The sequence below is a fragment of the Acomys russatus genome, chromosome 28, assembly GCF_903995435.1.
Source record: "Acomys russatus chromosome 28, mAcoRus1.1, whole genome shotgun sequence".
NCBI lineage: Eukaryota > Metazoa > Chordata > Mammalia > Rodentia > Muridae > Acomys > Acomys russatus.
Genome location: NC_067164.1, coordinates 38,460,190 through 38,482,857, shown reverse-complemented (window position 1 = coordinate 38,482,857; position 22,668 = coordinate 38,460,190). Strand labels below are relative to the sequence as shown.

General features: G+C 44.3%; 1 protein-coding gene across 5 annotated transcripts in view; it reads right to left on the bottom strand.

Annotated features, from left to right (window-relative positions):
• Window positions 1-11,008: 11,008 nt before the first annotated feature.
• Arhgap24 (Rho GTPase activating protein 24) overlaps window positions 11,009-22,668 on the bottom strand; it is a 310,110-nt gene continuing 298,450 nt past the window's right edge. For all 5 annotated transcript variants that reach the window (XM_051170759.1, XM_051170762.1, XM_051170761.1 and 2 more), the window contains 2 exons: window positions 15,537-16,614; window positions 11,009-11,446 (listed from right to left, as the gene is read on the bottom strand). In XM_051170759.1, coding sequence (XP_051026716.1) covers window positions 11,203-11,446; window positions 15,537-16,614 — 1,322 coding nt within the window. In that variant the 3' untranslated portion in view covers window positions 11,009-11,202. The remainder of the gene's footprint in view (window positions 11,447-15,536; window positions 16,615-22,668) is intronic.

The window sequence follows — 22,668 nt, the reverse complement described above, 5'->3', positions numbered from 1 at the left end:
AGAAAGGTCTTCCTTTCCTTCTGCAGATGTTAGTTTCCTGCCTATAATTCAGTAATAATGAACAAGATAACACTGGACAAAACCCACTGCTAAGTAGATTAGGACTGTATTTTTTTTTTTGAGATTAATCAACAGAATTCCTAATTTTAATTTTGCCTGAGAGATTTATTTTGTCTACATTATTATCTCAGAGCTCTTGTTGAATTCCAGGATATGAGTTACAGCTTGGTGGAATTCACTGAGCGTGTCATGGTTCACCCGACAGTGTCTGAACATTGTTGGGGAGTGGCCTGTATATTTCTGTGGACAATGCATTCTATTTATTCAGTTAATAAAAGGCTTGGAAGGCAGACATTCCTACTACTTTCAATACTTTTTCTTCAGGAAAATAGATACAGAAAGCTGTTTATTGGCTTTGCAATGACTTTTATTCTAAGTATTTTCTAATTTTTAAAATTTCTTCCTTTTCTTTGAGTTGGAGACAAATGGAAGTCTCTTTCTTCGTAGGCCAGGTAGTCCTGGTACTCTGAGTGCCCCTATCTTAGCCTTTTGAGTGCTGGGATCCCAAGCTATGCTTGCCTGCCTATTCTGACTTCAATCACAACTCTTTGGTTTTCTTTTCTTTTCTTTTTTTTTTAAGTTTTAATGTGACCAAGCATACATATTTAAAAATATCTGTAAGGGTGAAAAGGCAAATTCATTTTTCCTGAAGATTGCCGAAAGACGCCAAATCCAGTTATTGGTACATCCTAGCCACCACAAATCATTGCCATATTTTTGACCATTTTGATCAGGTTCACAACGAGGCAAGATACAGGAGCATGAAGCATAGTTTTCTTCATGGGACTAAAGGAAAAACCAACCTGGAAGGATGAATCCACTTGCTCAATAGTAGAAATGCCTGTAAAGAAGGCGAAAGGTTTTGGCCTTACCAACTAACTCAGCCCTCAGTGCTGTTTTGTACACACAGCATGCCCCCAGCAGTCTCCACCCTTCCCCCTGCCCCCCTGCTGTTTTATACACACACAGCACAGCCCCAGCAGTCTCCTCCACCTCCCCCCGCCCCCCGCACCAGCAGTTTGACAGGCAATGCCTGAGAGATTGACCTGTCCAAGTGTGGTTGGTACACAGGGTGTCTACTTGTCTCGGTCCTGGCACGTCTGTGTGTCATGAGTGAGGCCTCTCTGTCACCAACCATGCTCCACAGGCTCAGGCTGCTGCATGACTCAGCGCTCTGGGATATACTATAGAAATTGACATTTCTCAAACACATGAATGACACATTGCAAACGGAAGTCAAACAGCACCACAAAGCCGCCCCCCCCATGCCCACCCTGCCCTGTTCTGTCAAATACGCCTCCTAAAAAAGAGAATGCTATTGGTGTGTAAAATTCAAGAGTAAATAAGACCAGAATACAATGGTCTTGTCCTGGTATTGTCTTCCATTCCACCTTGCTTCAAGTCTTTCTGTTCAGTGATGCATGTTGCCTGTCTCTCAGTAGCAGATACTCAGTGTCTTTATCTTACACTCCCTTTGTGGTCTGCTTAGAAGGCTGGGCCATATGTTATGTGCTTTCCACTAAAAACTGGAAGTCTGTGTTCATGAAGTATTGTCTACAAACAATTACACAGAAAAAATACAATTTTATAATGCAAATAGCATTTCACACAGTCTAAGGAGACTGTAAACGACTCCTTTATGAAAGGAAGGCATCTGAGAGCAACTGTTTGCTCCTAATGAGCTGGTGACTTGATTGTCGTAGATTAAAGTCTGAGAGGGTTGCTTCTAATTTCTAGTTTAATTTCTGAGCTATACCCTCAAGCATTTTATCAGTCCTTTTCAAAAGCATTTGTTGAACAGTTTGGAGTAGAAGACAAAATATATTATAATTCTTATCTTCAAAAATGCAGCCAATAAATCAATGTCTAAAAGTAAATGATCAATGCAAAATATCTTTACTCATTCATCTTTTTAAAAATAACAATGTGTTTAAATTAGAGGTGCATCCTAAATGAACCATTTATTTTATTGGCATAAAAAACAAATTTTTCAATGCTCTTCTTTTGTCTGATAGTATTTCAAGTATTACTTAATGAACTAGCATAACAGAACAGTGGGTATTTTCCTTTGTATTATGGGGATGGCTTATTTTTCAATTCATAGAAGAAGCGAGCGTGGCTATCTTTTCTCGGCGTTAGGAATTATTTTGATATTTGTTCCTTTGGGAACTCTTGGGCTCTGATGCTGACCCGGAAGTGTATGCTTTGTCACCGCTGACGCCACAGTCACTGTAGGTCCTGGAGCTGCCCTTCAGCCCCACTCGGGAAGTGTAGGAAATTAATCTTTCCCCTAAAATAAGGAGTAGCGGAATGCTATTAAAAATTTCCTATGACTTTTGTATCAGTGGATGGGCTGACAGAGAAGGAAGAGAAGTTGAAGCAAGAGAAAGCGTTTGTAGCTGAAGGCGCATGCGTGGCTGGAGGGTTGGAGGTCTAGAAGGGCACAGAGAAGGGCACTTGGTTTCAGAGGCAGCGCGTCATAGGCAAGGCGGCCTGGCCAGATGAGGGCAGCCTAGGAAATTTGTATAAAGCACAAGCCATTTTCATTAGATTTTTTTTTCCTCAGTGAAGGGAAAACAAAACAAAACAAAACAAAACAAAAACCAGGGAAGAGAAATGTGCAGTGGATCCATGCAGGACCCGTGACAACAGGTCGCTTGACATTGAAGACAGTCTCCTGGCCATGTTTGTATAAACGTAAGCGAACTGGGTCTTCATGGTGTTCTTTGCTGCTCACTCCTGCTTAGTTTTTCTCTTTCTTCTTCCCTCCCTCCCTCTTTCTTTCTCCTCCTCCTCTTCCTTCTCTTCCTTCTTTTCTCCTCTCTTTAGGATTTATTTATTTGGCGAGCATGCTGGTGCAAGCCTTTAATCCCAGCACTCAGGAATCAGAGAAAGGCAGATCTTTGTGAGTTCCAGGCCAGCCTGGTCTACAAAGTGAGTTCCAGGACAGCCAGGGCTACACAGAGAAACCTTGTCTCAAAAAATGAAAAAAAAATTTTTTTAATTATTTATTTATGTATATGAGCGCTCAGTCTTCCTGCATGCCATAAGAGGCCATCATATCTCATTATGAGTGGTTGTGAGCCACCATATGGCTGCTGGACATTGAACTCATAACTTTTGGAAGAGCAGCCAGTGCTCCTAACCCCACCTCACCAGTGCCCCCTCCCTCTTACTTTCTTACAGGCCAATTTGGACCTTCTTTGTTTTGTTTCTTCTCTTGGTAGTATTGCATCGCAAGAGGAGGTAAGGGAGGAGAGAATGGGACACCAGAGCTCTCAGGATAAGGAGCCACAGACTACGCCGGTCATCTAGAGAAGCAAGTGCCGTGCAGGTCATGGGAACGATGGGGCAGCTGGTGAATCAGAGAGAACAGTGTAGGGCAGGCAGGGGCTAGGGTCAGGTCTAGAGGGATAATGAAATAGAGATGAGAGGTGGAGCAACGGAGGGAACCCCGAGCAGTGTGGGGAAGTCACAGGAGGAGGGAAAGTAGAACAGATCACTCCGACCTCAGGAAATCAAAGCTAAGGGCACAATAGCAAAACGTGGTTTCTTACTCACATTTTAACGATAACAATGAGTCTAGAATCAGGTAATTCAAAATGGAGCAGTTCACTTAGGTTCCTGGTCCGGAGGCTAGAACGCTAAGATTGGACAGCCATGTGTGTGTGTGGGGGGGCTCATGCTGCCTGATAAGTGGGCAGAAGTGAGCAAAGATGGAGGGAAAAAGCACCAGGGGTCCCACCTTAAAAACATCTGCCGCCACAGCAAGTAGGCCACACCTCGAGAAAAAACTCATTTATCAAGGTGTACTGAGAAAAAGGCATCAACCAGACTCTTAACATCGTCACCTCCTCGAGGTCCCTCAGTTCGGCACGGCCACAGCGACAACCACGGCACTGGAAGATCACTCCGGTGTGATGCATAGCGAATCTACTGAGTCATGAGGAGACAAGAAGGGGTGTTCTGAGGAGATGGGCTCACTCAGTGACAGCAGCCCACTTAGGTGGCTATCCAAACATGTGTGTTCCTCTCTAAGGAACTTCAGTGCGCGGCTGGTCCCACCTGGCCCAGCCCTTGAACCACACACAGTTTAATAAGAAATATCGACCTCCCAGCTGTGGACCTCAGCCCCACAGGGGGCTTTAGAAAAGATGCTCTTGGCAGATCTACTTTCTATTTAGGTTTGGGCTGCCAGGTGTATGTGTGTGTGTGTGTGTGTGTGTGTGTTTCACAAGCAAGAGGCCTTTAAGGTGGGATTAAACCTGGATCTGGACTCATTCCCCAGCTGTGCAATCAAGAGGACCGCAAAGAGAACAGCGCAGCGGGATCCACTGTCCCAGCAGACATTTAACAAGGCACCATTATCCCATTATCTCACTGTTCCAGCTTGCCTGCTTCCTTTGAGTAGCTGCTAAAGTCACCCAGGTCCTGAGACTCTATCTGGGCCTCATGGTGTGTGATGGGAGTTAATGCACAGTACGTGTTGGTAGCAGAGCCAGATGGGTCATTTGTATTTCACAGAAAAGGCACCCTAAGGTCTGCCCTTAGGGGACCTTTACACCTGTTGTGATGCAGGCAGGAAGGCCTCACACCAACTCTCTCCTTCTTCCATGTAACTTTTTACTTCAGGACTTCAGAGATGCCTTGCCCTTATGGTGCCTTTCTGGGCTTTGTCCTTGCTTACTTTCATGGTACATGGCCCAAAGTATTTATGAGCACAGAGGTACCCCCAGATGTACAGACGTCAGGTCACTGGTTTACACTCTTGGGTGCTTCATTATGATTTTTTTACTCAGAAGTTTTTATTTATTTTATTTTATTTTTATTTCATATGAGTGCTTTATCTGCAGAAGAGGGCATCAGATCACATTATAGATGGCTGTGAGCCACCATGTGGTTGATGGGAATTGAACTCAGGACCTCTGGAAGAGCAGGCGGTGCTCTTAACTACTGAGCCATCTCTCCAGCCCCTTTACTCAGAAGTTTTAACACCTGGTGCCACCCTCTATGGCAAAAAAGCATGGACGAAGCGCAGTCGCAGGTGTAATTCTTTGACCTTCTGTTTGGTTTTTAGATTCCACGGTCGTCATCTCAGCAGAAAAAGAAAAGGCAGTTTTGGTGCCCCTCCCCAGCTGTCGACCTCGGGCAGAGCTGGGAAGACACGGGATTTGAGTTTCTGGGCCTGGGGCGTCCTTTGCTGGTGTGTGTGATGTGCTTTGACTGCTGTTCCTGTCAAAGTCAGGTCCCCGCTTTAGTCTCCGGGTGAAACACACTCTCAGGAGGAGCAACATGAGGCTGGGAGCCGCTGCTTGCTACACCGTCACTGTACAAGGCGCTGCCCTAGACACACCTCAGCGGACTCACTCTCCTCACAGCAACAGGGCAAGGGAAGCACAGTTGTGTTTCCTGCTTTGAGGGAAAAAAAAAAATCAAACCACTTCTTACCAATATTATCTTGCTTCTACAAAGTTTGTCTCGCTGGAAAAAGCAGGGCCAACTCTCTCCTCCTTCCACGTGACTTTTCTTTTCAGGACTTCCAGAGGAGCCTGACTCCTGTGGTGTTCAAGTTACAAAAACTCTCCTTCTCCTTTCTAGATGGTCACAGCAGGCGCATTTGAGTTAAACGGGCGCCCATGGGATGTGTGCCAACATTACAGTCTTCTACACCGCCCTTTACAACCATGCTTTCCCTTCTGGGAAATATGTAAATTAGTAAATAAGTAGATGTTAGTGACTTTGTGTAAGCTACAGTTGGAAGTTTTAACGTGTAACGTCAGTGTTCCAGTTGCACAGACAATTCTATTTGCACTGTTCTCCAAAGCACAGCATGTGATTTGGACAGTGAAGCTAATGACGTGCGTTCAGCATCCGGAAGCAAATCTTTTTCTCTCGAGCTTGTAATTTAGAATCATTTTAGCTGTGGCAAGCTTAAGTCTGTACATGTAGGCTGTAGCAGTTATATTTAAAAATATTTAATTGCATGAATGCCTTTTCCGCATGTGTGTGTGTGCACCACACACACGCCGTGGCTGAGGCAGCCAGAGGAGGGCATCCACTGGATTTGGAGTAACAGATGTTGTGAGGCACCATGTGGGGCTAGGAACTGAGCACAGTCCTCTGCAAGGGTAACAATAGCTCTGAGCTGGAGCCAGAGAGATAGCTCAGTGGTTAAGAGCACTGTCTGTTCTTCCAGAGGTTCTGAGTTCAATTCCCAGCAACCACATGATGGCTCACAGCCATCTATACTGGAATCTGATGCCCTCTTGTGGCACGCAGGCGTACATGCAGATAGAGAACTCATACATAAAACAAACAAATCTATCTTTAAATAAATAAATAAGAGCTCTTAATTGCTGGGCCATCTTTCCGGCCCCCAGAAACAAATTTTATTTATACTACCCAACTATTTATTTCAAGTTTACTAATTTCCAATTCCTTCTTTTACCAGTTTATTCTCAGCTTTTAGCTGAAAACCAGGGGCGGCCGTGCTGCTCATGATGTCTATGGCCACCTGCCACTGAGGTTCCCCTCAAAAATTAAAAGCTGAGCAACAGGAGGGTGACTACTAACAAATTTTAATTTTTGCTGGCCTTCTGTTTGGCATCAGTTGTGGAAGGTGAGAAATGAAAGGCCAGGGAAAGCACATCATGTTTTCTTAAGATGATCCATACACCGACTGAGCTGTCAGTGGATCTGAGCGGCCAGCACTGAGATGGCACACTGGACAGTCTCTTTAATGGCAGCAATGCCAGTCCTTCATAGGAAGCTATTCCCAAACCACAGGTGATGCCCTAGCTAAGGAGGGCCGGGGACTTGTCCTTCCTGGAGTCTTGCCCAAGAGGTTGAGAAGCCAGCCTACGTTTGCTGCGACCCCTCCTTCAGGCTGTTTCCACTTTACTATGTTGACTCCTAAAAGGATGCTTATCCAGTGTGGGGCTCGTGTGTGTGTGTGTGTGTGTGTGTGTGTGTGTGTGTGTGTGTGTGTGTGTTGGATGTGAAAAGGAGCTATACATAGGTTAGATTCCAAAAAGACAATTTTCTCTGCTCTGAGTTTCTAGGGAAGTTCACAGAAAACTGCTACCGAATGGAGCAACCACTCTAGTCTCATGACGGGACAGTGTAAGATTAGGGACACCAACTCTAGCACACCTTCCAGATAAACGGGTGAGCAGGTGTTGACAGGATAGAACCAGGAAGAGTCACCTGAGAATGTAGAGCCGTGTACCTCATTGTGTCTGCTGAGCGTTCTGTCCTTGATGGTGTGTGCCTTGGAAATAAAGTTGAATTTCACCTCCTCGGGCTGACTAAGGAAGGAACAATTAACCAGTCTCTTGCTGTTGGCTTTAACTTTGTAGTCACTTAGGAGCTACTCCAAGTGACCCCCGAAGTCAAGAAAGGACTTAGGATAGGAGATAGTTGACCAAGTTTAGCTATTGTGAGTTTGTGTCTGAGCGTTTGTCAGCTTGGGCCAGCAAGAACGGCTAATTGGATTTACTCTTTATCAGTTTACCCTTTAGATTTGTGGCCAGTTTAAAGCCTTGAGATTTGGTTCTGCCTTATCTTATTAAGCCTGATGAGTAGTAATTTGAAGGCTGAGTTCTGAAATGTGAGGGTTTGAAAGAGCTATTTAGGCTGCCGTTTTACACCCTGTCTTTTCTCCCAACTCCCTCTGTGCCTACGCTAACAGAACAACCAACCATGATTTGGCTTTCACAATACGGACCACGCCATCCAGAAGGAAAGCAAGCAAGACCGCAGCAGCAACAGCAGCGGGCAGGGAGCATCCCAGGGGTTAGAGATAAGGATGGTGTGTTGGTCAAAGCCTTTTACACCAGTGAAAATTATCACACGTCATCGGCCGAGGCAAACTAGGGTCAGAGGGTGACTCAGCGGGGCAGTCTGGACACAGTGGAGGCCCAGAGAAGAAACCAGAACACACCTGGCTCATCAGGATGCTTCCGCCAAGAGATTAGCAACAACGAAAAGAAGAGCAGGTTCCTAGGTAAAGATCAGTGAAGTGGAGGGGGGGGGGGGGGTGTGGGGCGGGGAACCAAGAAGGAAACCACGCGAGAGCAGAGCGAGATGGAGTTGGACACTCGTTAGCATTCACGAATTCTTTCCCGTACAGCAGTGTAAGGCTCAGCCTGTCACTAAAACCGCAGAGCAAGGCTATATGAGTAATTGTTGTATTAGTCTAACTCTGCAGCCCGAGTGAGTTAAGCATGGAAGATTCAACAACGCCTGACAAGCGGCAGACAAGTTGAACCCAGGCGGTTTGATTGCGCGGCCTTTGTGTTTTAATGTCTCATCGCGGAGCTCAACGGATGCCTTTTTTTTTTTTTTTTTGAACTGACACACAAGCTGGAGAGAGATGCCAGGACACAGCAGGAGTGTTCTGATCTGGAGTCTGCTTAATCTGGCTCTCAATTTCTTATGCGGTATCTGGATGAAAGTGTCTGGTTGTGGACGTAGAAAAGCAAAAGGCAAAAGATGAAAGACAAAAACAGTCCTCGCCCCAGAAACACAGGTTGATACCAAGTAAGCACACAAACATGCTCAGCGGGGAGATTAATAAAAGCTGGAGTGACAAAATCATGTGACCAAGATGCGCTGTCAGAAAATACAAACGCATCATTTCCAAAAATGCAAATTTCAGAGCTCAAACAGCCTGCTATTTATAGTCACGTCCTTTGCAACACTTAAGTCTAGTGTGAGGTCCCCACCCTATCACTAGCTTTCCTTGACCTTACTGAAGTGCAACTAACTTTTATCTAAAAACAGTAGCCTCAAAGAGAGTTCTGGATTTTCCTAGAAAGTTAATATTGCAGATATTCACCTGTTTGTCCAAATTGGACTTTTATATATATTTTTAATTAATTAATTAATTTATTCACTTTACATCCCGATTGTAGCCTCTCTCCCTCCTGTCCTCCTGGTCCCACCATTCCTCTTTCCCATCCTCCCTCCCTTACTCCTCAGGAAATGGTACCCCTCCACCCCCCACCAACCCAGCCCAGTACATCAAGTCGCATCAGGACTGAGTGTGTCTTCCCTGTGGCCTGGAGAGGCAACCCTGCCACGAGGAACTGATCAAATGCAGACAAAGAGTCCATGTCAGAGACAGCCTCGCTCCCCTTACTAGGGGACCCGCATGAAACCCAAACTGGACCTTTACATATTTAATATTTAAATATTATTAAGAGTGAGCATGTTTTTATTAGGGAAAATGATATTGTAAAAATAAGAAAAAAAAAAAAAACAAAAAACATGGTTTCTTTTTCACACGAGCCCTCCTGGCCTCCTTTTCTTATCATCTCACTGGAGACTCCTCTGCCAGCTGAGGCGCAGAGAAAAGTCCCAAATGGCAATAGCTGGAGTGAGACATGCATTCTGGTGGTTCGCTGAGAAAGGCACAGGCAGATCTGAGGGAAGGAGCTGGGCTTCTGTGGGACAAGGGCAATCCTGCCTTGCCCCCCAGCTTTCTCAGGGTATGAAGAAATCCTCCTGTTATGGAGAGCTACCTCAGAAGGACAAGAAATGTAGGGTTATAAATGCACCCCACACGAGGTGCGTCTTGCATGAGAGAGCTTTGCATGTGCGGTCTCTCAGCACAGCTGGAGGACTTTCCAACAGAGCGCCTATGCCCCTGTGTCAGATCATCATGTAAATGAAACAGCAATGTTAAAGAAGTGTGTGTGTGTGTGTGTGTGTGTGTGTAGGTTTGAGCACCCATGCAGGAAGAGGCCTAAGGAGGGTGTCAGGTACACTCCTCCATTTATATCCTGCTTTCTTCCACTGATACAATGTCTCTGAGGGAACCCAGAGCTGGCTGTTTCTCAGGTAGGCTTGGTGTTGCATAGCAGTGAACGTTCCCTCCTGGAAACGGGGGTGGGGGAGGAATCTCACTGAAACCCAGGACATATATAATTCACAAGCCTCAGGAAGTCCTTGTGACTCTGAGTGCCTCTCAGGTCCCAAGATTATATAACAGTAAGACTGTGGAGAGAGACCCTGGAAGCTGCTGCTGCGGCTGTTGCTGCTGCTGCTGCTGCTGCTGTGGCTGCTGCTGCAGCAGCTGCTGCGTTATTTGCATGCTGTGAAGGAAGACAGCTCCAGGGATGCAGTTTTCCTGAGCTGTATTCAGGCTGGGGTGGGCTTCTCAGGCAGGCAGCAGTTGAGTTGTCCATGCTCCTGTAAGTAGCCCCTGATATGTACCCCCATGAGTAACCCCGGGGAGTTATCTGGTTCACCAAGGTGTATTTTGGTAGAATGATTACTTTGGTCTAGCATCAGTTTCCCTGTGTGGATGGACTTTCATGTTGTGTCTCCCCACAAGGAGGCTCTAGCTGCCCCTGTCCCCAGTTCTGGTGGAGTGGTGTGAGGCGGGGTCTAGATATTGACCTGGACGCCATGTGTCAGAACTCAGGTCTTCATGCTAACGCGGCAAAAGCTCGTATTCATAGAACCCACCCCCTCAGTCCAAATGGAAGAGCTTAAAGAACCATGGACAGGTACCTGGTGATTCTACTATGATTTATAAAACTTTTTTTTTTTTTTTTTTTTTTTTACATTTCTCTTTTTGGTCATGGCAAGGTCTATTGGCACAAACAGCACAGCCACCAAGTATTCTTTTGACTTTAATAACTCATCTTATATATACTTTATATTTATATTTCTTATCTTCAGTTCCTCAACAATAGGGGAAATAAAAATATTGATCTATAAAATAAGCTGATGATAACACGATGCCAAAAATAGCTTATGTTAAGTGCAAGGGGCGAAGCTTGAATGCAAAGCTAAATCGAGGCAACATATCGATTCAACATTTAAATACAGGACTCGCAATAAAATAATCATTGAGATAAGCTTCTTATTCTTAGCTGACGCTTTAGAAACTACTCTCTATATACATATCCAGTTGTAACACTCAACAGGAACACTATGGAGCGTGGCACAGCTTTGGTTACACACTGAGCATATGGATAGTGATGTCTGGAAGTGAGATTCCCGCACCAGGTGAAGCTCTACGCGGACCAGCCATCTGATCCCACACCTTCGTTTCCCCGACTGACCCCGTTTGCCCCCAAGTCCCTCGGAACCCTTCGCTAGAGCCGCCCAGGCAGGACCTGAGAGGAGGGCTCACTGGATCCAAATTGTGTTTCCTCTCTCACTTCTCCTGGGTTCCACCGTCAGGTCCCCGAACGTGGAGAAGAACTGCTCCATCTCTCTCTGGAGCATGTCGTTCCTTTTCTCAGCATCCTCCTTGGCTCGTTCGGCATTTCTCATCTTGATCTCTATCATGGTGAACTTTTTCCTCTCTTGGTCCAGTTCATCGTGGAGACTCAGCATTTCCGTTTCCAAAGTCAGATTCCGCTGTTCCAAGCTGCAGAGGGCGGGGAGAAAAAAGAGATGAGAGGCAAGTGAATGCTATGTCTCTGGGTGTGAGAGAGAACGAGATATGTACTCTAAATTGTCTGCAGCACTGAGGAAATCAAGGCGAGCCCTGCCCAATCACAATCACCAAAGCCATGCCTAATAAGGTTTCACTCGGTGCTATCGATTCACTATTTGCTACTGTGATTTATCCCCATGGTCACAAGTTGCTAGGGCATCTCTGAGAAGGGCTTGGCTGTCACTTCATAGTGAACAGGTAGGGTCAGTACAGACAAGCTGGATGGAGACTCAAGCCGTTTAGCACATAGAAGCAGAGGAGGCCGGGGCAGCCGCCTGAGCACTGTGGCAAACTGGCTTTGTTGAACAGATAGGGAAAGTGTGGTGGGGGTGGAAGGAAAGGAAGAGTAGTCACATGGATTTCTATCTAAGGAAACCGCTTGAGCAACAGTCACCATCAGGCCACACCCCCTGCTACCAATAGACTTTTCAAGAGGATGTGGACCTACTGTAAGAAATGACCAATAGCACCTGCCTCCTTAGTAGGGAGGCAGCAGTGGCCCGGGGTGAGCAAGCATCTTTCCTCCACCTCTAGTCACAGTGGCTGGCCTTGGTGCTTGTTGGCTCTGATTTTCATTGGTTTTCCAAATAGTTAGTTTCTCAGGATGTAGATATTTTGTGTCCTTATAACTGTGCATTTGATGAGTGTAGAATTTAAGGTAGCTTCCTTAGAAGAGACTATTTTTTCCTGTGCGTTTGTCTGTGTGTCATTTTAAGAGGGGAGTACTGAAACTTTGTCCTCGGGGTCATTTGCTAACAGCTGACTTGTACATTTCTCCTTTTCTGAGCCGAAGCATCACAGGGCTCATTCAAGCTGGTCGGACCAGTGGAACTTAAAAAGTAGATTACCTTAATATATATATATATATATATATATATATATATATATATATGATATAATAATATAATATAATATATATAATATAAATTAATATAATATTATATAAATATAATAATTATAAATAATTAATTAAATAAAATAATTAAAAACTGAAATGCCAATTTTTTCTTGTTTTTAAAAAAGGCAAGCCTTATTTGTAATCTGTACCTTTGATCAGATGATAAGAAAATTCCAATGAATATGAAGCTGGTCTCCCTTTATAAGTTGAATCCACAAACAAAACAGAACACTTCATAATGGAATCATTCCCTTGTGCAAAACCTAAGAAGGCTATATCTGGTATGTGATCAAATTTTTACTTAGGAGGCTGGAAGTGTGATGTCTGTCACTCAGAATTACCATACAACACGTTCTCCATGCTCCCTAAGATTATTTCTGGACTAAATATGTTGAAATACTGAAGCTTAAATACCAAATGAGCTAATCTGTACAGAAACTGTGGTAACGTACCACGTGTGTCAGAGGCATCTGTGTGAAACTCCCAGGAAGCTAAAGGAGAAAGCATAAAATAGAAAAGGAATTCCCTGAAAACAAACCCATAGAAATGATGGATAATTTTATAATTTTATAAAGGTTAATTTTTTCATTAATTAATTTATGTGCTTTACATCCCGATTACAGCTTCTGCTACCTACCTCTCCTTCCAGCCCTCACACTTCACCTCCCTCTATCCCTTCCTCCTTTTCTCCTCAGAGAAGGGGAGGCCTCCCACGGATATCCACCCGCCTTGGCATAACAAGTGGCAGTAGGACTAGGTGCATCTTCTCTCACTGAGGTGAGACACAGCAGCCCAGTTAGGGGAAAGGGAGCCAAAGGCAGGCAGCAGAGTCAGAGACAGGCTTGCTCCCACTGCTAGGAGTCCCACATGGGGACAGCCATTTAATGATCAAAGGATCAATTCAACAAGGACGTAAATGACCCTGTACATTGATTCACCTGGCTGAGGGGCCTTGAGTTATTCAACCCAAAATACAGAGACTCATAAGGATAAACAAGTCCATAACAGCACTGCGAGACTTTAAGATACCTTTCTCGCAATTTCTACCTGTGTAGCAGAAAAATCAGAGAGCTATAGAGTTAAGTAGCCCAATTTACAGATCTGCACTACAGATATATATATATTTAGGTATACTTTCCCAACTACTAAGAGCACAGGGTCACCAAACTCAACAATTGACATCATACACAAGAATTTCTTTGAGCGCAACTCAGTGTTTTCTAAGAACACAAAGTTGGATACCAGTGGGAAGGGCAGGAAAGAGCAGTAAACTCACGTGTTTGAAGCTAAAAGCAATACTTCTCACTGCCTGACAGACAAAATGAAATACCCCACCACCCATCTGTCTACCATCTCTCTATCTATCCACTCGTAATATTGATGGGGTGGAGCTGAGAAAGAATTTGAAGAGAAATGTATCATTCTGTGCAACAATGGCTGGACAGTAATGGCGGCCCTGACCTCTGTACATCGCACACTGTGGGTGTGCTACGGCCTCCCTAGCCTCTCCCTTGGCTTGCCAGTGGGGGAGGAAGATCAGAGGCATGGGTCACTAAAATGGCACTCTTTTGGAAAGTTCTGCTGTTTGCCAAGCATTCTGAAATGCACTGTAGATCTCAGGACACAAATTTGTTAGAGAGTTCCTAGAAACGAACAACTGTGTGAGATGACAGTCTTTTATTGCTGCCACGTATTCCTGCAGCACCATAAGAAAAAAATCAGAAGTTCACTTTCTTTCAAAGCTCACAAAAAAGATTTTGGCAGGGGAAGTAATTTCCCAGTCTCTTAAGTAGTATTTTAATTTATACTTAATTACCCATAGCTTATGAAAGTATGCTATCTTTTGTCTCGTAATTAATCAGTGGTTGAGAAACTCATCACAATACATTGAAGTCAACTGTATATATCATCCATTATCTCTTATCTATCATCCCCATATTAAAGATATTTATGGACATATCATATCATAATTTCATAACTAACTGTGGGGTTTGGAGCCATCAAGGCAGTCACTGAGAGACAAATTACTGAGGACCCTAGCAAGCCATTCATAAAGACACTCTCCAAGGAACATGGGTTGAGCCTGTAGCCGGCCAGTGCCTTGTGGTACCCTGAACCTCAAACTTGCTTCTCCTGACCCCATAATTCAGTATTTGTTGCTCTACACTGAAAGAGCATCAACCTAAAATGCTTATAATTCTTGTGACCATGGCAGCATTTGGTCATCTTCAGGTCTCTAGCATAAGGGTTTGTCTGTGAGTCCTGGGCTTCACTCTCAGTACCTGACACTAAAGAACACAGTGGGCTCAGAGCTCAGCCACTAGTCCTTAACTTACCCAGGGACGCTTCCTCAAGGAAGCTTTTAGGCAAATCTTGTGCCTTGGCCATTTATGGGAGAGTGTAAGTTGCAGGGAAATAGATACTTTAAAAATATATTTTATTAATTTATTCATATGAGAAATAGATTCTTAACATAACCATATCCTCATAATGATGTAGCTTGCACGGCACTGAGGCCACATTTCCCCAAGTTAATGAGCTTTGCATCTGTCTCCACAGATTCCGATTTCACAGTAAAAGTTGGGGCTTGCAGATGAACACTGCAAGTCCTATGTCACCGTGTCCCTGTCACCTCTCAGAGCTCATCAGATTCCCCTGGGTCTGAGATGGCTGTGAGATAGAGGCATACTCTCTCAGAATTAAACAGTTGAAAAATGAAAATGAAACATTCGTTTGCTTTGTAAGTGTCATCCGACCATTTTACCCAACTTTTTGCTTTACTCTAATTCTACACTTATCTTACCAGTGAACACCGGGCTGCTGTCCTGTCCTCAGGGCCTGTCTAATTCAGACAGATATTTAATACTCATTGAAGAGGACCTTATTCCGTGTCAGAAATAAGACTCAGTGACTTCTCGTGTATTTTGAGGGAGACTCTTAAGTTTTACCCATTAAGGTTTCTGAGAGCTCAGGGCAATGAACCTAATTTCCCCAGCATTCTGCACCCGGCAAATGGTAAAGCTCAGATCTCCTGGGTGGAGCATATTTGGTCCCATGTGACTCGGTACCAATGCAGAAAGCTGCTGTCACCCTCTGGCAATAACGGTTTCCAAGTTTTCTCACCTCTTTATCCTGGACTCATATTCGATCTTCTGCTTGGTCATTTCCTGTTTCAGGCTGGAGACTAAACTGTGAAGTGCACTGTGGTTGCTGGTGTTGTTGCCGACAAATGTCTCACTGTTGTCGCTGCTGCTGGTGGCACGGCTACTGCGACCCCCCACGCTCCTGCGGTCACTTTTGTTCTCGTAGTCCCCAGGATGTGAAAGGTCATCCTGTGGGGGCCCATCTAAAACAGGGTCCTCAAAGTTCCCACCGTAAAAGTCTTGCTCTGGGCAGGTGGTGGTGGAGGAGCGACAGGAATTGGAATTCTCGGGGAGGGAGATTTCACAGGAGGAGGTGGACCAGGTGGCGCTGTCCACGCTGTGCTTGTCATCGAGGCTCATCAGTGAGAACTGCTGATGGACATTGTCATAGGTGGAGAGTCTGTTGTGCTGGCCTGACTCTCCAGTTTGCTCCTTCTGTTTGTTGTCTCTCAGGGTCACATAGCCATTGGGTAGCCAACTCATGCTTCGACCATTCAAGGGATTCCCTTGCGTGTCAGAGTTCAAAAGACCTACGCGGACGGTTCCGTTCTGTACACTTTGGGTGCCCATTTTGGTACCAGAACTCTTCAGGGAAGAGGTCCTTCTGGCTTGTAGGCTCCCACTAGGGGTGATTTGGGTTTTCTCGACACTTTCTGCGTTACTGCTGCTGAAGGACCCATTGGTGACTATACCACTGCCTTTATTGAAGGCCGGGTTCTTCTTGACCATGAGAGGCGGGCTCCTGGAGACATCCAGCTTGTGCATGCTGCTCCTTGGGCTGTTCGCTTTGCTGCCTGATAGCGCTGTGGGGGATCCGTTGTCCATGTTGCTTCTCTGCGGGGACTCGGGCTTGTCCCAAGAGCACCGCCTGCCAGGGCTCTCCTTGGTGTTGTTGTTTTCCCTGTTCTGTAACTGACCCGTGGTGGCTTTCTTATGGCCGTCGTTGCTGTTCCCGCTCAGCCCATCTTGGGGCTTGCTCTGCAGTTCTGTGTCTTTGGGGAAGAGACAGTCATGTCTGCTAATCATCACTGACATCAACTGCTGGACCACCACCGTGCCTGCAATCACATAGGAAACACAGTGAAGTGAGCAAGCGAGGTGGGTCACTGACATCATCAACTGCTGGACCACCACCGTGCCTGCAGTCAGTCACACAGGAAATAAAGAGAAGTGAGCGAATGTTTTTCACTTATCTCTCATTTTGAACTGGACTCTGGGAGAAAACTATTTAGAAGAAAATGAATACAACCAATGTTCTTAATGATTATATTAGTGACAGAAGGTATAGAGTTTTATGAGCATCTAGTCTGTTCCATGAACTGTGCCAAGTACTTTAGTTTGTAGCTTTGCCAGATTATGAGACAAACATGGATATATAAATATATATGTGATATATGTACGTATTTGTATATACATTTATGTACACATACACATCCGCACATACATGGGCCAGACTCTGGTCTTGAATTCAGAGTTATGTATTTCAGAGCTCAGGCTTTATTCAGTGTACAACATTTATTGCAAGTTTAACATTTTCAGTACAAGTAACATTTAAGGCGATGCTGTGTTTATCTCCTATCTGCCGTTGTCTCAAGCCATCACTAATGCATTAGCAGTACATTTAAATAGAACCTTATACAATCTACGGTATGTACATGGTCTATCTTTTTAATATAATAAGACAATGAAGTTCCACATGCCTTTTGTCATTAAAAAAGATTCAGGGCTAAGGGGCACTGGTTCGAATGGTATAGTAAAGATCTCTAAAAATGCTCTTTTCTATAAAAGCACTAACAATATTTTTCAGAGTCAACCTTATCAGAATTGTGGAAATTAACTCAAAGATTTAAGCACTTTGGAGAAATGCCAATAGAAGCAGCAACTCCATGCTGTTGTAAACTGCTTGGAGATGCTGACAGACATTTATATGCTGTTATTATAGCTTGAAAACTAACACTCCACACACTCCCTGTGACAACCCACAGTCTGGCCACCACTGCAATGGAACTGATTGGAAGGAACCCCAAAGCTGCAGTACCCCGAGAATTGTCATCCCTTGACCTCTCTGGTCCCCTCTGAAGACTCTATCCACGAGACAACTTATGCGGTCTGATTGGGAGTGCACTTTGGATTGAAAACCCTTCTCCAATTACATTAGAATAAAGCATATCAAAGAAATCATTTCCCTCTGAAGCGGGGAATAACAGCTGAGACAGACATGCACTAACCCAACCCAGATATTAAAGGATGGCCCTGGGAATGAAATTGTGTAGTCCTGCGACAAGCCTGTGGGAGTCTAGAAGGCAGCAGTCACATTTAGGGACATGCTCATGCTCTGGCTCTGACCCTGAAGCAAAAGCAGGAAACTGAGTGAACCTGTGAGTGGCCTGCCCAGCTGAGTGCTGACTTAGCATAGCAGGTGCACATAACATCTTGATAGACATCTTACTGGCTCCAAGCACTTCACCGAATCTCTCCTGGCTCACTAACATCCAAGCACACAATGCACAGACTTCAAGAGGTAGCTTCACAGAACCGTTATGACACTGAACAACAGCACAGCAGCAGCAAGGAAGGAGAACCACATTCAAGTTTCCTGCATGTTAGTAAACACATTCTCTTCTCCTTCTTCTTCTTCTTCTTTTTTTTTTGTTTGTATTTTTGTTTGTTTGTTTGTTTGTTTTTTGACACAGAGTTTCTCTGTGTAGTCTTGGCTGTCCTGGACTGGCTTTGTAGACCAGGCTGGCCTCGAACTCACAGCGATCCACCTGCCTCTGCCTCCTGAGTGCTGGGATTAAAGGCGTGCACCAACACCAACCGGCAACACATTCACTTCTTAATAACAAAAAAGAGGCATTCGGAGAGTAAGGTTTTGCTGATTCACTGGGGAAAAGAAAGAGCTGATTCTTAGGAAGTCCAAACACTGTAGCTACTAGAAATGCTTTAAGTCAGCTGACCGCACTGACGGAGAAGCAGCTTGCTGGACAGTGCAACCATGCTGCCTAGGCCCTTAAAGTAGCACTCTACCTAAAATACTCAAATTCACTCTAAATAAGAAAAATGTCATATTCATCCATGTTCTTTACACTATTTCGATGATGGCTCAAAGTTTATAATTCCTCTCCCTTTTTCTTTCTTTCCTCCTTTCTTTCTCTCTTCTTTTTCTTTTTTTATTTCTTCTTTTTTGCAAGACAGGGTTTCTCTGTGTAGCCTTGGCTGTCCTGAACTAACTTTGTAGACCAGGTTGGCCTCAAACTCACATCGATCTGCCTGCCTCTGCCTCCCGAGTGCTGGGATTATAGGTGTGAGCCACCGCTAATTTATAACCTTTTTATTTCCAGTGTGGCAGGGTAGCTGCTAGACCAATGTTACTAGGGGTTTTTTATGTTTATATACATTATATGCATTGCTTATTAAAAGGCAGGGTCTAACTGAACAGCTATTGAGGAGGGTGTGCGATTTTGTGTTTGTATGTAGTTTCCACATTGACAGCATCAGGAACAGTCTAGAAACAGCAACAACATCATAAGTTCACAACTTCAGGACCTGTCTGGACACACTCTGAATCTGAATATACATTTTCCCAGTACCCCTAGATGAGTCCTCTTTGTCTGAGAGGCACTATAAGAAGTGGAACTATTTCAAGTGTATCACAAAGTCTCTCAAAAGCCCATGAATGAGGATGCAACGCTATTCAGGTGAAGAAATTGAGGTTGGGAAAGGTTAAAGTCTTAGCTTAGGGCCACAGATGGGTACTGGGGAAGGTGAGATTTAATACTCAGTCTTTTGGTTCCAAATGCTGCATGTGTTCTAACATACTCCCATGCTAGAATTTAAAGGTGGAGTGAAAACAACTACATTTAGGCCAGTTGTAACAAGGAAACTAAAGACAGTTTTTATTGAATTACCACCAATTATAGAACAAAGTTGCGGGAGGAAAAAGAAAAAACCCTGAATGAAAATGCTTTGTAGGGTACACGCAGTTTCTGTTTCTCATTAATCTCTGAAGTTTTAATCACATTTTTCAATGCAGTGAGTCTAGTGGAAAAACTTTCAAGTTAATTGAAGTGGTCTGAGCTGAGGAGATGGCTCAGCAGTGAAGAGATCAGTTGCAAGCACCCACATTGGTGGCTCACAACTACCCCTGTCGGATATCTGGCACCTTCTTCTAGCATGAATGTGGGCGTGCACATTAGGACACCAACGTATCACATGAGAGCCAGGGGGCCCTGCACAAACTGCTGCACTAACCAAGGACAATGCATCAGCAACTTTGACTCCCTGTCCAGGTCTAGCCAACGGGCAGCTCATTCTCCACGGTTGTGTGGAGAGCAGGGACTGCCTCTGACATGAACTCTGGTGCCCCTATTTGATCACTTCCCTTTGGTGGGGAGGCCTGGCGGCACTGTGAGGAAGGGGAAGCAGGCTACCAGGATGAGACCTGATAGGCTGTGGCCCTGTGATGAGGGAGGAGGTCCCCTTCTGTCAGAGATCTAGGGGAGGGGAATAGGGCAGAAGAGACAGGGAGGGTGGGAACCGGAAGATACAAGGGAGGGGATAACATTCAGGATGTACTCTGAATAAATTATACTAAATTAAAATAAAAATAAATAAAAATAAGACAAATATTCAAAATGGTTTTCAACCTCATTGCCACAGAAGGCATGAGCATGGCACTGTCGCACTTCTTGCTTGTGTGACAGAAACAGCTTGGAGGGTTTATAGCTTCCATTACATAGGGCTCTGCTTAGCATGTGTGGTGGGAGGTGGGGCGGGTGAACCTTTTCTCCCATCTCTGGAATGCTAGCATTTGAAGCTTTGCTGTTTTTTAAAAATTATTATTATAGTTATAGATTCTGGGTGACATTTACCTAACTAGACTGTAAATTTCCTCTGTCTCCAAGATGAGCATCCAAGACAAAGCGTGTCTGTCACAAGTCAGAGGGAGTGTCAAAGCCTCATGGATTCAGAAAAATCAGAATATTCTCCCTTGTGTGCTGGAATGTTTTCCTGCCATCTAGTCTCTGGTGCAAGCAATGGCAGTCTTCTCCTGCATGAGGACTTTACATTTTATAACTGGTAGTAGTGATGCTGTGTGCCTGCCACCGCAGGAACCAGCTCTGTTTTGTCGCCTCCACCCTTCTCCTCCTCAGAATGCTACCGCAGGCTACCAAGCCCCACCGATGAAGCCGGAGCAACTGTAATTACCAGCCTGTTATGCAGAGTACAACAAGCTAACTGTGGAATCACACTGAGTTGCACAAGCCAGCAATTCCCTCTTGGCTCATATCATTTTGTGCAGGCTAAAAACAAAAACAACAACAACAACAACAAACCAACTACAGGCAGTTTCCTTTATAAGCATTGGCTAAGAATTTAATTTTCCTTTAAAGATAAATAGGTAATATATCATAAAATATAATTTCAAGTTATACTCTTGCAGAAAATAACCTATATAGCTGTCATTTTTCAATCCAAGGATATCCAACGCACCACGACAAGTGTCCATAGTCCTGAAAAAAACTACCTAATTAGGATACGGGTAATTTCCCCTGTGCCCTTTTTTCTGTCAACCTCTTGCCCTCATCTCCTGCCCATGGTGACCACTATTGTGATTTCTGTGCCTACAGTTTTGCTTTTGCTGGAACTTAATATGTAAATGCAATTATATGGTCGTTCTAGCTGCATTTTTCTTGCTGTGTTACAATATCCTGGCAAAAAGCAACCTAGGGGCGGGGGGAAAGGAGTTTATTTTAGCTTATAATTGCAGGTTATAGTTTACCATAGCAGGAAAGTCAAAGAGGAGTCATGAGACATCATAACACAGCCATGGTCAAGGGCAGAGAGAAATGGTGGCATGTACAGTCAACGCTCTGCTACCTTTCTCTACTGTTGGTGTCCAGGACCCCAAAACAAAGAAACAGTGTGCCCATGTTCAGGCTGGATCCCCCCACATCTATGATGGCAACCCAGAGAGTTCCCTGGAGACATACGCCCACAGGACCAGCTGGTCTAGATAATTTTCTACTGAGACTCCTCTATAGGATGCCAAGCAGAACAACTACCATGGCAGTCTTTTGTGTCCAGGCATCCAAACCTCATTCTTTTTAGTCCTTAGTATTTCAGTCTATAGCTATGGCCAAACCATGGACTTCACTGAAGACATTCCTTAAATACACTGGCCTGTCTCACCATTAATGGCCAAATGTTTGTGTCCTTCTCAAACTTATGTGCTGGACTCGTGACACTCGATGTCATGGTACTAGGTTGAAGGCTGCTGCTTAGGATCCAAGAGTGCAAACTTCATAAATGACATCGTTGCTCTGATAAATGGAGCCTCAGAGAAGTTTCCCCTGTCCCTCTCGTACACGAGGACACAGAGAATAGACAGATGTCAATCAACCAAAATACGAGTCTTCACCAGATATGAAATCTTTGGGTTCTTTGGTCTTCGACTGTCCAGTCCCTAAAGTTTAAGAAATGAACTTCTTCGAAGGCATATATGCCACAAAATTTGAAAATTTAGTGGAAATGGATGATTTTCTTGATCAATTTCACTTGCCAAAATTGAGTGAAGAACAGATAAACAAGCTAAATAGTCCCATTTCCCCTATAGAAATAGAAGCAATCATTGATAGTCTCCCAACCCAAAAAAGCCCAGGGACAGATGGTTTCAGTGCAGAATTCTACCAGACCTTCAAGGGTGAGCTAATACTCCAAAAGCTACTCCAAAGGATAGAAATGGATGGAACATTACCAAATTCATCCTATGAGGCCATAGTTACATTGATACCTAAACCTCACAAAGACTCAACAAAGAAAGAGAATTTCAGACCAATTTCTCTTATGAACATTGATGCAAAAATACTCAATAAAATACTTGCAAAACGAATACAAGAACACATTAAAGATATCATTCATCATGACCAAGTAGGCTTCATTCCAGGCATGCAGGGATGGTTTAATATATGGAAATCCATCAATGTAATCCACCATATAAACAAACTGAAAATAAAAAACCACATGATCATCTCCTTAGATGCAGAGAAAGCATTTGATAAAATCCAACACCCATTCATGTTTAAGGTTTTAGAGAGATCAGGGATACAAGG